Below are 14,628 nucleotides of genomic sequence, written 5' to 3'. Positions count from 1 at the left end.
TGAAATAGAAAATCTAGATTGGTGACCTTGAATGATTGAAAGGTACGATCGTAGTAAGAACTCATGATCGTCCGTTGGTGCTTGTAGTTAGCCCTTGAACTTTATCATCTTCAGTTCTTAGATGGTACAGTTATCACTATGGCTTTGTTGCATCAATATACGACAGTATAATGTTGTCATCTAATCATTCTACACTTTAACTTCTGAAACATGCAAATCTAGAGTTCCTTCCCATGGCCTCATGTACAATCATGCCTCTAAATTACGATCGTGGGATGCTATCGTCTGATCTTAATTCTACTTGACTTGTACAGATTGAAATTTAGTCATATTCCTACAACCACTTGGTACAGTTGTGGCATCAAACCACGATTGTGTAACCCTTCCGTTTGATTGACTTCTAAGAACCAACCCTTTGGTTCTTGGTACAATAGCCATTGTATGATCGTGGTCAAATCCCATGGTTGTGCTTTCCTTTATTTGATCCTTTTTAAGTTCTTTTTTAGCACTTTTCTTTTTCGTGCATATTTATCCTACAATCATGTAAAAACTCATCATATCTACAAAAAGCCACCCTTGTACTTGCAGATATTCATCATGTTAAGTGTTTCAAGTGTCGTAAATTCACAACACATTATTACCCTACCAAATTTAACATTTTAGACTCAACGGCGCTATCAAAACTTCCATTCATGTTGTTTTGATGAAATATGGATCCCACATCCAAGGATTATTTTAATCAAATTTTACACAATAGTCCAAAATGAGTAAGGAAACCTTGGGACCTGAACCAATGTTCCCCTATTCTAAAATCAATATTTCAAAGCTAATGGAACTGCCAGAATTAACACACGGGTCTGTTTACCTCAAGTTTAGGCCTGATAGCCAATTCTTAACAGTGAAGACTTTAAAATGGGGGTCTAAAAACATAAGGAACTGCCTCATGACTAAATTGTCAACTCCAACAATTCATAAATAACTTGGGACAGCTATGAAAAATCTCTAAATGTCAAAAAGGTATGAAATGCAAGAAATTACCTAGAGTGTCATTACAAGCATTTTGTTCTTGCACGTTAGTTATCAAGACTTCAACGATTTTTGTCAAGCTTGCAAGTTGTTCTTCTATGGTGAGAGCATCAACCATTATAGCTTTTACTTCCATCGTGGAGGATGAAGAATGATATGAATCTCTATCTGAATAGATTTTGCACTAGGAATAATTAATAGCATATCAAGCATTTAAGACATCATCTTCTTGAATGAATTTGTTGGGCTTGAGATGACATTCTTGTGGAAGATCAAGTTGAGCCAAATTCCTTTTGATTTGACCAATAATCATCATGGCTTTTTCAATTCTCTTTTAGAGTGAGTAGTTGTAGTAGTATTGTATTTGAAGTTGATCTTTATTTAATTAATTTTGATGTTCTTCGACTTTTAAATGAAGAGATGAGAGGTAGAGATTGTCCCACTTGGCATGTCAGAATTTGTAGTCAATAAAATTTGAGTCGAGAAAATAATAGTAGGAAAAAAATATCGCAAATAATCGTATTTGATTATAAATATGTGAGTGTTACAATAGTTATGAATTCTTTAATTCTTCTTTTCGAATATAAATTCAAGAAATTTGAGCTTGATCTTGAATTTGACGGACTTGAACTTGACATGTATTTAAATTCAAGAGCTTTTGAGCTTGATCTTGAATTCAGTGGTTTTGATCATGACTTGTACTTGAATTCAAGGAATTTTGAGCTTGATCTTGAATTGGTGATCTTGATCTTGACTTGAGGTTGAATTTAAGGGCCTTTGAGCTTAATCTGGGATCCTTATTTTGAGTTGTATTTGAACTTGAGTGCTTAATGCTTGAATTTGTAGCTTGTAGAGAAATCTAAGGTGTTTGATTCACGAGCTCTCTCCGGCTACTTGTTAGAGTTCTTGATTCCTCTTTTGAATTAGGGATAGCTTTTGAATCAGGGATAGCCCTATTTATAGTTTAAGGAAAGAAGAGTTACGATAAATACAAACTCTTTCCGATCAATCAAGAGACATGACCATATTTCATTGGTAATAACATGTCAACTTGTACCACATTTTCATAGTCCTTGGATTGACTAGGGATACTTCATCATTTTAACACGTGACACCAAATTGGGCCTTTAGAATAAGATGACATCTTGGGTTTAACAAAGTGGTTTATCATTTGTAGCCCAAATAGATTGACTAGCCCAACAAGAATTGGAATTTAATTAAATTTGTATTTATTGGACTTGAAATGTTAATTCAATTATATGAATCCACATTATTTGTTTGGACTAATAAATTTTGAATTGTTATAATCCAAATTATTTTACAAATTTAAATCCAATAAATTTTAAATGATTACACTAACATCATATTCTTCGGCCACCAGAACCTCTAACAATAAGATCTCTATCTCCCGTGCACACTCGAACCTCAGATCATCCTAAATGATAAAACAAACTTAGGTGCATAACATTTAGCTTCTAAATCATTATCAACAATATTATGATGGACAAGATGCTGTTATAATGATTGAGGGTGGGGGCAAGATAAAATAATGACGGGGAAAGTGGTAAAGATCGGTGTGTAGAGATTGTTTGAATGAGTGGCTTTGTGTGTTCTTTCTGCGAGTATTGTCAGGGTGTAGAGGTGGTGAAGTAACATGGTCTTCACTATTGCTAAGATTATAAAGAATCAATTCCTATGATGGTGATCTTTTAGATCAATGATAGATGCTGGCTAAGAAAAACAAAATCTAGGCAATTCACAAAGTTCAAGGAAAAAACTGGACCGTTTCACATTCAAAGGGAACTTTGACCGTCTTCCCTTGTAAAAAGTAGACGTGTTGGCAAAAACATAGTATTTTAACCAAAACCTTGTAATGGCATGGATACATTTGTGATATATTAACTATCTACAAATTTGGACCTTTTAGTTGAAATATTAATATTTGAATCTTTTGGGTTACCAAAACCTTTTGTTTTAGAAAAACACAAGAACATGCTTCTTCCCTTTAATAGCCGGGAGGGGTGGAGGGTGTTGAGGGAATGTGTTTCATTTACTTCGCTTAAAGAACCACAATCTTCAATCCGAAATAATTGATGATGGATATAATGTCGGAAGAAAATGTTTACTTCCATGAGGAACAGAAATTTCATGTTTCAATCATTTGAGCCAAAATTTTGTATTATGCACAATAACGCTGGCAAAGTTCTGAACCAAAAAAGAATAACTAAATCAAAAACTAGAAGAACCAACTTTTACCTGAGCCTCAAATTTCCTATAAAACAATAAAGACTCGACGGGCTAGAAAGTGAATTCTAACTTTGGAGACCTCAAGCTGTTATATATTGCTGCAAATGTCTTGTTCTTTTCTTGTTCTTCAACTTACGGAACGCACTGGACTCAATTTGCCTGATTCTCTCCCGGCTTACGCCTATTAATTCTCCTATCTCATGCAATGTCTTCATCCTTCCATCCTCCAATCCAAATCGCCACCGAATGACTTGTCTTTCCCTTGGATTCAAGGTGTCTAAGACCTTCTGTAGGTCCTGTTTCATGAACTGCTTAATCATCGTCTCTTCTGATGTTTCGGCTTCAGGATCTGCAATCACTTCCTGAACACCATGTGGGGAAAAAAAAAAAACCAACATAAGTCAGCACGAGAAGCAAGAGCCAAAGAATTTGATGTGGTAAGAAGCACTTGTTGGGTTTATTTCACATATGGTCATTGAATTTAACCACTATAACAATAAAGTCATAAAACTATTTTATTATATTAAAATAACTGATTTTATCCACTAAAACAGTAGTCACAAGATGATTTTTGTCCCATTAGATCAACTGAACTTCACCCACTATAAAAGTAAAGCCCCAACATTTAACTCACTATAACAGTAAAGTCACCTTGATGGTAAGTTTTGTCGTTATAGTTGGTAAACTTAGTTATTTTTTTTAGTTATAGTTGGTAAGTTTAGTGATTTTAATCTGACAAAGATAGCTCTATGACTACATTGCTATATTGCGGAAAGTTCAGTTAATTTAATGTAACAAAGGACAGTTTTGTGGCTCTACTATTATAGTGAATGAAGTCCAGTTAACGCGCGTGAAATTAACTCAAGAAATGCTGGATTGGACACGTAAGACCAAATATGCGAGAAGAAAGTTTTTCCAGGAACACCAAGAACGTAAAAACAAAAACAAAAAATTTCCAGGACAAACCGAAGGTTTGAGATTTTGGTTGAACCCGATCTTCTGGTCAAGTGATCTTGGAGCTTTAGGAGTTAGCATCACAGCAGAGAGTCTCTTCATTGACAATCCTGTTGCTTCAGCAATTTCCTCCTCGTCAGGGTGTCTACTATTTTCACTATATAATTGCTTTCTTGCTTCCTTGACTTTATAAGTTGCCTCGACCAAGTGAAACTGCCCTTGTTAATATTAAAAGAATGATAAGAATTTGATAAGGAAAGTCAACTAAGACGTTTATATAATATACATTTGTACATTGATGTCCCGTCATCAGTAGTAGGAGTAGGAGTGTCAACTTGAAATTGGAAAATTAAAAAAACATTTGTTAGAGTAGGAAGGCATACTGGCAACCGAATTGTCCTGGACTGATCAGAAAGGGACTTCCTAACAGCCTGTTTAATCCACCAATGCGCATATGTTAGAACTTAAAACCCTTTGAAGCATCAAACTTTTTAGCACCCCTTACAAGGCCCCGACATCCTTCCTGTAAATCAATTTTCGAGTATAAGCACAGGTTTGTGTTGGGTAAATGCGGAATAATAATAAAAGTATTTGTGGCAAAATAATAGAAAAATAAATAAAAAATAATGATACCAAAGATTTTACGTGAAACCCTTTTAAATAAGGGAAAAACCACGGACCAAGAGGAGCAACTGATATTACTATAGTAAGGAATTTTACCCCATAGTCACAAGTACAATACTCAAAGTGACTATTACACGCTCAAAAGAAATAACCTCTTTTGACTCTCACCTTACTAAAATATCGTTCACTCTAATTTTTCCTTCACAGGCTATTTTTTATTACAGACTATGGAATACCTCACTGCTCTCTATTATTGTTTTTCTTTATGCTTGGTGTATGTTACCAATGAGCCGAAGCTCTCAATTTATAGAGAAAAATAGAGCACACGTATGTCATTGATGACATAATAGGAGTTGCAAATTTTGACATTGCAACTAAGGAGATATGTGAGTTGATTTCTCCTCTACCAAAAAGTTGGAAAAAACTTACCATAATTTGAAAAATTGGCCATAGCATTTATGGGGCTGGACTTCACAAATCTCTCCCTCCAGTCTCATGAATCTGAAGGAGGTACTCTCGTCTTTTTAGAGAGATCTCATGCCGATAAGTTCTTCGCACAGTTCGAACTTGTTTTTTGGTAGAACCTTCGTCATCATATCTGCAGGATTTTAGATCGTATGAATCGTCTTAACATGGAGCGATTCGTTCTTCACTTGTTCATGAATCCAATGGTACCTCACATCTCTGTGTTTTGTTCTTGCACGGTACATGGAGTTCTTGCTCAAGTCTATTGCACTTTGACTGTCACTATAGACAATGTACTCCATTTGATGAAATCCAAATTTTTGAAGGAACCGTTTGAGCCATATCATTTCCTTGCCAACTTCAGTAACTGCAATATACTCAGCTTCAGTAGCTGCAATATACTCAGCTTCAGTAGCTGCAATATACTCAGCTTCAGTTGTAGATTGTGCGACGCACTTCTGCAACTTCGACTTCCATGATATAACTCCCCCTGAAAATGTAAACAAAAAATCAGTAGTGGAATTTTTGTTATCAAGATCACCCGTCATATCAGCATCTATATAGCCCCTTAAGATTGGATCAGATCCTCCAAAACACAAACAATCTCCTGAGGTTCCTCTTAGGTACCTCAATATTCATTTGACTGCTTCCCAGTGCTCCTTTCCTAGATTTTCAAGAAACCAGGTGACAACACCAACAACGTGAGCAATATCGGGTTTGGTACACATCATTGCATATATTAAACTTTCGATAATGGAGGAATATGAAATTTTAGCGATGCACTCTTTTTCCTCCTTCGTTGTAGGACACATTTTCTTACTCAACTTCATATGGCCAGCAAAGGGCGTGTTAACAACTTTAACATTCTTCATGTTGAAGTGCTCCAGTACACGTTCAATGTACTTTTCCTATGACAAGTAAAGCTTTCTTTCATTTTTGAGACGAGTAATTCTCATGCCCAAAATCTGCTTAGCATGACCCAAGTCTTTCATAGCAAAAGACTTGCATAACCGTTTCTTCAACTCGTCAATTCTAGAAGCATTCTTGCCCACAATCAACATATCATCCACATATAGCAAGAGGATGATAAAATCATCATCAGAAAAACTTTGTGCAAATACACAGTGATCTGAAGAAGTCTTTTTGTAGTCTTGCTCCCCCATGACAGATTCAAACTTCTTATATCACTGTCTAGGAGCTTGCTTCAAGCCATAAAGACTCTTCTTATATTTGCACACATAGTTTTCTTTACCTTTTACTTTGAAGCCCTCAGGTTGTTCCATATAAATCTCCTCTTCGAGGTCACCGTGAAGAAAAGTTATCTTCACATCCATCTGCTCAATCTCTAAATCAAGACTAGCAGCCAAACCAAGAACTGTACGAATAGAGGTCATTTTGACAACAGGAGAAAATATTTCGTCAAAGTCATTACCCTTCCTTTAACCAAAACCTTTGATAACCAATCTGGCTTTGTATGTAGGCTTCAAGCTGTGTTCTTCAAACTTTACTTTGAACATCCACTTATTTTTCAAAGCTCTCATGCACTTAAGCAAATTCACCAACTCATAAATGTAGTTCTCATGCAGAGATTTCATCTCATCTTTCATGACTTCAATCCATTGATCATTATGTTTATCTTCTATGGCCTCCTCGTAACATTCAGATTCTCCCCTGTCAGTGAGTAACATATACTCAATAGGAGAAGAATGAATAATCTAGCTTGTAGACCTTCTTAGTGGAGCATTTGACTCATCCACGGGTTCTTGAACTGGAGCATTGTCAACAACATCGTTGTCACTATCAACATCAATATGTTGATTTTGAATATGATTCTGGGTGTCACCATGATTATCTAGCCCACCAACATCATGCACACTTGGAGGAAATTGATCAAGACTAACCACACCATCAAAACTTGAAGATTCTAGCTTCTCCGTTTTGTCAATATCTTCAATGGTTTGATTCTCCATGAAAACAATATCACGACTTCTTACAAGCCTCTTTTCAACTGGATCATATAGTCTGTAACCAAACTCCTCAAGGTCATAACCAATGAAGATGCATTGCCTTGTCTTGGCATCTAACATAGACCTCTCATCTTTGGGCACATGTAGAAAAACTTTGCAACCAAATACTTTCAAATGATCATAGGAAACATTTTTCCCATACCAAATTTTATTTGGTACATCACTTTGCAAAGAAATAGCAGAAGATAGGTTAATAACATGTGCAAAATAAAGCCTCACCCCAAAAGGGGTTCGACAATTTTGCTTCAGAAAGAAAACATCTGACTCTTTCCATCAAGGTCTTGTTCATCCTTTCTGCCAAGCATTAAGCTGAGAAGTTTTGGGAGGAGTCTTCTGGTGTCTGATACCTTGTTGTTTGCAGTATTCGTCAAACGGTCCACAATATTCACCACCGTTATCAGTACGAATACACTTCAGCTTTCTTCCTGTTTTACTTTCATGAAAGCTTGAAACTGCTTGAAGACACCCAACACTTAGTTTTTAGTCTTCAAGACATAGACACAAAGTTTCCTTGAGTATCGTTAATGAAAGTGACAAAGTAAAGTGCACCACCCAAAGTCCTTGTCTTCATTAGACCACATAAATCTGAATGCACCAGCTCAAGCAACTCTATCTTTCTTGAAGGAGGATGAGACTTGAAAGAAAATCTATTTTGTTTTCTAACCAAGCAGTGCTCACATTTTTCTGATTTGCATTTTCAAAATATGACAGTAATTTCTTCTTGGCTAGAACATTAAGTCCTTTCTTGCTAATATGGCTAAGCCTCTTATGCCATAATGTTGACGAGCTAGAGCTTTCAACTGTATTCACCATGTTAGCACAAGTAGAAGTGTAGTCCAGTATATACAACGACGCTTGTCTCCACGAGCCACAACCAAAGAACCCTTAATGAGTTTCCATTTCTACCACCATTGGTACTAACATATCCCTCATCATCCAGCACGCCAACAGAAATCAAGTGCAAGCGAACATTAGGTGCATGTTTTACATTGTTTAAAACTAATTTAGATCCAGTACTAGTTTCCAAACAAATTGTACCAATGTCAACCACCTTAGATACAGTCTCATTGCCCATACTCAAGGTTCCAAAGTCACCTGGAGTATAAGATGAGAAAAAATCCCTCTTTGATGTCAAGTGAGATGTGGCACCAGAATCCACAACCCAGCTCGACTCATCACAAACAATATTTATTAGATTTGCATCAAGGACAATAACAAGATCTTCAATGATAACGGTGGCTATGTAGTTTTCATCATTTTCTTCTTTTTTTTCCTCTTTGTCTCTGGTTTCCTGCTTCAACTTTTAGCAAAATTTCTTTGTGTGCCCTTTTAACCCACAATGATAGCACTCAATATCTTTAAATTTGCCTCTGGATTTGCATCCATAATGTTCTCTATTTTGAGAACCACGATGCTTGCTTCTCCCCCTAGCGCCAGTCACCAAGACATCAGACGAAGAGGAAACTTGAGACTTTCATCTCATCTCTTCGTTAAGAATGTTGCTCTTGGCAAAATCCATAGAGATCACGTCATTGGGAGCAGAATTTGATAATGAAGTTCTAAATATTTTCCAAGAGTCTGGTAGGGAACTAAGTAGAAGCAAGCCTTGAATTTCTTCATCAAACTTAATGCCCATAACAAATAACTGGTTCATGATCCCTTAAAAGCTACACAGGTGATTTGTCATCGAAGAACCATCATGATATTTTAACCCCAACATTTATTTTATCAAGAACATCTTATTATTTCCATTCTTTCGAGCTTACAAACTTTCAAGATGCTCCTATAGGGACCGAGCATGTGTCCCCCAGAAACATGGTTCAACACATTATCGCCAACCCACCGCTTGATAAAACCTCAAACCTGCCTGTACAACAGGTTCCATTCTTCATCAATTTTATTTTTAGGTTTTATAGTATCAAAGACCGGTTGATAAAATTTTTCAACATAGAGTAGAATGGCATAATTAACGCCATTTAAAGTAATCATTCTACTTGTGTTGGCTTCCATTTTTTACCCAAAGAATACATATATTACAAACCGTGGGCTATGATACCAGTTTGTTGGGTAAATGCGAAATAACAACAAAAGTATTTGTCGCAAAATAATAGAAAAATAAATAAAAAATAATGACACCAAGGATTTTACGTGGAAACCCTCTTAAATAAGGAAAAAACCACGGACCAAGAGGAGCAACTCATATTACTATAATAAAGAATTTTACACCGTAATCACAAATACAATACCCAAAGTAACTACTACACACTCAAAAGAAATAACCTTTTTTTGACTCCCACCTTACTAAAATATTGCTCACTCTAATTTTCCTTCACAGACTAATTTGACTAATTTTTATCACAGTTATGGAATATCTCACTGCTCTCGATATATTGTTTTTCTCTCTGTTTGGTGTATGCTTCCAATGAGCCGAAACTCTCAATTTATAGAGAAAGATAGAGCACACGTATGTCATTGATGACATAACAGGAGTTGCAAATTTTGAAATTGCAACTAAGGAGATATGTGAGCTGATTTCTCCTCTACCAAAAAGTTGGAAAAAACTTGCCATAATTTGAAAAATTGGCCATAGCATTTATGGGGCTGAACCCCACAGTCTGCACATTAAGTATCTGATGGTTTTAATGCCTCAAAGAGATGCAGTCTCGTGATCACATATAAGTGCACCATATATACCTGAACCAAATCTTGAAGATTCATTCCTGCTCCTTGATAATTTTTGGCAATGGAGATAACAAGCCTTATGTTGCTCTTAATCATTTTATCTTTACAAAGAATGCCATAGTTTATACACTTCCTTAGGGTCTTATGATCTACTCCAGCTGCAGCAGCCCATTGGCCAAAAGTGGGCTGCTCCCCACAGCGCTCTGCAAGCTCGTCCTGAAGCCTTTCCAACTTCAATAGGTCCTGTTATTTTGTGATCACAAATTGTTAAAAGAACAAAAACAGACACTATTTTCAAGGAAAAGCAAAAAAGCAAACACCTCAGCAAAATTAACTTTATTTTTTGACTAGGATAAATAAATATAAACATAAACTTCAGAACAAAAATTGAACGGAAGAAATAATAATATGACAGCAATTTGTTGAGAGCTGGCTACTAGATCCTTCATTTGAAGCCATAAACCAACAAGACCGTGGAGCAACTTTTGCAATATTCTACCAAAAGCTCCTAATTGTTCATGGAAACAGATAATTTCACTAAGACAAGAAGTATCAATTGAAATGATGTGTACTAGTAGAATGACTTTCATGTAATATTTACACGGCCAGATGGGAAATCTACATCCAAATCAGGGTAAACATGACAGAAGATCACAGACCACTCATGCACCTAAACGTAGTTTTTCAGATTCAGATCTAAGAAACAACATTAGGTTTGAGCCAAAGATAAGTCAGTGTAAAGATATATATGGGTAGTAGACTCTCACTGTTTTCTAAAACATCTTTTTAACAATTTAAGAAAATGAAAGACAGAAAGATAACCAGAGCATTTCCTATATGAGTATTTAAACTTTGATCAACCAGCAATTTCAACGCCGTGTTACTAGGAAGAGAAAATGAGAAGTAGAAAAAGAAGAAGAGAAATGACAAGAGAGAGCTGTACATATGGCACGCACCCCTCATTTCCAACCCGAAGATTGTGAGTTCGAGTCGCCAAGGGAGCAAAAGGGGTGGGAGCTCCTAGGGATGGGTTTTAAAAAAAAAGAAGAGAAATAGCTAAGAGGAGAATCCTTTCCACTAAAAGCGAAACAGACAAAATAGAAAAAAGACTTGACCAGAGGAATACACTATAACATAAAACTATATCTGTCACTGCACCTATAATTTACTTTGGATGAAAAGAGAAGGTAAATGCTGGTGCAAAGTGTTTGTTATAGCAGCAAAAAAAGAATATGCTTGTACAAAATCTCAGAAGGCAAATGTATGTTGCTCATGTTAGAAAAATTTAGCACCTGTATTCCATCTGATAACTTATGTTCTTCAGATGCAGTGAGCAGCCTTGAAGTACTTGTTCCTCTCAAGTAATGCAATGGATCAGAATAATCAACATCTTGTACTGTAGCACGCTTTTTTCTGCCTGTGGAACCAGACTTCACTGACACAACATTGGCTGCAGCCCTCTCTGCTGCTCTAGCTCTTCTAGCCTTCCGTTCAATTTGACGCTTAGATCTAACAGCTATGCGATCTAAAAGCTCTGCTTGAAGAAGTTCCAGTTCATCATGTGTTGATTCCAGGTCTTCAGAATCCATAAGTGAGTTCCCCGATGAATTACTTCCACTCCATCTCATCTCACGTACCTTTAGCTCCCCAACAATGTTGTTTCTTCCTGTTTCGCAAGGTTGAACCAGACGAACCCTGTCAAGCAGGGTAATCCCAGCTGTGGATGGAGTACCTGCCACAGTGTTATCTGAGTATTTTGAGTTGTGATGGCCGACTAACATGGCAGCATCTCTTGCAACCTTTACTGCGGCTTTTGCCAAAGCAACTGCTTCAGCAGCAGCAGCAGCTATTACAGCTTCTTCACCCGTGAGAAGATTTTCAGTAGCTAAAGCAGCTTTAGTGTTCACCTGCAGATGTACTGAATTAGCAATTTACATGTAACAACCTTTTCACATACGCACCAGGTATATTATCAATCAATAAAGAGGCAAACTAAGATCCATTAGAAATAGCATAGGAACCAGTATTTGATGCCATGGTGCTAAAGTAATTTTAATGGCTTGAAAATTTGATTCTGTGGCCAAAGACAATATATACCCTGGTTCCACTTATGACCTAAAAGTTGCTCAAGTTTAAAAGAAAAAGAACTACTCAGTACTCCCTTTCTTTTTTTGAGTCCACCTAAAACTTATATCATTCTCATCTCACAGATAGAAACACAATTCAATTTCTCAGCATTTAAGATTTAAACAGAAAGAGCTCTATACATTTATGGGCTATGAATTACATGCTTCAATGCTATTCATTAAGTACTACCTCATTGGACAGAGAAACTCCTTCGCTGTATCTCCATGGACTCTCTGGAGCAACTGAATCAGAATGAGCCTCAAAAGACTTCAACTTTAGCTTCTGTATATCTACTACTGTGGTTGTGGCAGTTTCTGATGGTGGCTTCCATGCTCTGTCTGCCGCAACTGAATTTGAAAGAACTTCGATAGATGGTAATTGTAGCTTTTCAATATCAAGCACTGTAGCTGCCACTGTTGATGTTGTTGATAAGACGCACTGAGTCCGCAATTGAAAAGGATCTCTACCTTTTACTGCATTTCAGAAAGAATGATTGTAACCACGGAGTTCTAAGCACTGTAGCTGCCACTGTTGATGTTGTTGATAAGACGCACTGAGTCCGCAATTGAAAAGGATCTCTACCTTTTACTGCATTTCAGAAAGAATGATTGTAACCACGGAGTTCTATGTCCATATGATACAGAAAATTAACAACTTCCCAACCAAGTAAGGCACCAATATGTAATAGAGAATTAAGCAAATTTAAGCCACTCAAGCTACTTAGAGGTCCATGGGTAAAACTAAAATTAGTAAAAAGAAAACTGGTTTCATGTAGTAGATCACCAAAAATAAGTCATCTTGGAAAACTCACACTGTAGCAAAAGCTAATTGTTCATGATCATAAATCAAGCTTAGAGAGGAAAAACAATTTCTTACCTAATGCAGTACCAGAAAGTGGGGTTTGGGGAGGGTACGTGTATAAAGACAATACCTTACCTCCGAGGTAGAGAGGTTGTTGCCAATAAACCCTCGGCTCAAGGAAAAACAAACCAAAGCAATCCAGAAAAAGAATTAATTGGATGTGTAAGCATAACAAAGCATGCTAATCAGTAAGACAACAACTACAACAAAATTATATGATAATTGAAGTACAAAAAACAACAAATAGTAACAAAACTTGAAGAACAAGAAACTACAAGAATAATACTACAATTACTATAATGGAAGGATTAGCTACACAATGCTCTACTATGTGCTAACCTACTACCCTAATTCTTGTCCTCCACAACCTCCTATCTAAGGTCATGTCTTCGGTGAACTAGAATTGTGTCATGTCCTGTCTAATCACCTTAAACCCAAATACTTCTTTGTCCTACCTACGTCTCCTGAATCCTCCATCGCCAAGCACATGTCTGAACCATCTCAACCTCACTTAGAGAGGCAATTTGAGGAAAACAATAAAAGAAATAGTTGAGCAAAAAGGCTATGTCTTCTGAAAATACAACTAGCACAACAGATAGTCCAAGTTATATCAAGTTCACTTGGAATAGTGAGATAGAGTCTTAGCATTTCCTAAATAACATCAATAGATTTCCTTAGTAGAATTCCAATTCAACCAAAAAGAAAAAAAATTCAAGATAACAATTATATGGTGTTTGTCCTCCTACCCTAACGCAATGATATATCCAACTTATGGCGCAAAAGATGAATTCCAAGGTCATGTTCCTATAATCAAGATCCAATGTCAACAACATCCGTTTTTATTGCATTTTTTACATTACAGAAATTTCCTTTTTGATTTTTTTTTTTTTTCAAAAACTAAAACATTGTTCACCTCAGTTGCATAGAGATATGAATTGGCAAGAAAAATTTGTCAAATTCAGAGACATTCCTCATTGAACAGAAATATAACTAGCTAAAGCATGCATTAGATTGAAAAGGCAAGTGAGTTCTTCTTGTATATAATTAAAGTGTGTTGATGGATAGGAAGAGACTTACAAATTTGAGGGGCAGAATGTTGATGAGTTTTGAAGCTAAGGGCAAAAGTATCAGGCAAGCACTTGAATTGAGGCAATAGGAAAGACATGTTTCTATTATCAATTCATATAATATAAGGGAGTCAAGTTGTCACTCATCTAATTACACACCATGGCATATATAAAATGGTCAATGAAGCAAAAACTCCATCCACTGGCGAATGCTTATCTTGGAAAGTGGGATTAAAAGAAAATGAATAAGAACAAGGAGAGAGAAGAGAGGTTCTATAGTGGAATCGGATAAATAAAAGGATAAGAGGACTTAGCCTAAGGTGAGATAGGTGGAATGAGGAGGACAAATATTATTATATTTAAGAAAAAGGGTCACAAGTACCTTCAAGTATTAATATTGGTTTAAAAATATTGTCAATTAATTTATTGTGTCACTAATACCCTTCAATTGAGACATATTTAAAAATATCCCTCCATCCACCTTTATAATTCAAAAATATCATTGCAACTAACAATTTTTAAATCATAGCTAAAAATTCGGAAAAGTG

The 14,628-nt window shown here is 36.2% G+C and overlaps 1 protein-coding gene across 1 annotated transcript; it reads right to left on the bottom strand.

Annotated features, from left to right (window-relative positions):
* Positions 1–3,190: 3,190 nt before the first annotated feature.
* Positions 3,191–14,416, bottom strand: LOC107845924 (RNA polymerase sigma factor sigB). The gene is given in 8 exon segments (XM_047398186.1): positions 3,191–3,635; positions 4,240–4,440; positions 4,611–4,687; positions 4,690–4,750; positions 10,038–10,268; positions 11,318–11,932; positions 12,342–12,625; positions 14,091–14,416. Coding segments are annotated over 8 exon segments (1,839 nt in total). The 5' UTR covers positions 14,179–14,416; the 3' UTR covers positions 3,191–3,353.
* Positions 14,417–14,628: the final 212 nt, after the last annotated feature.

This window comes from Capsicum annuum, chromosome 10 (genome assembly GCF_002878395.1).
Source record: "Capsicum annuum cultivar UCD-10X-F1 chromosome 10, UCD10Xv1.1, whole genome shotgun sequence".
Classification (NCBI taxonomy): domain Eukaryota; kingdom Viridiplantae; phylum Streptophyta; class Magnoliopsida; order Solanales; family Solanaceae; genus Capsicum; species Capsicum annuum.
The sequence above is the reverse complement of the archived record's forward strand: the minus strand, read 5'-3'. Positions and strand labels throughout refer to the sequence as shown.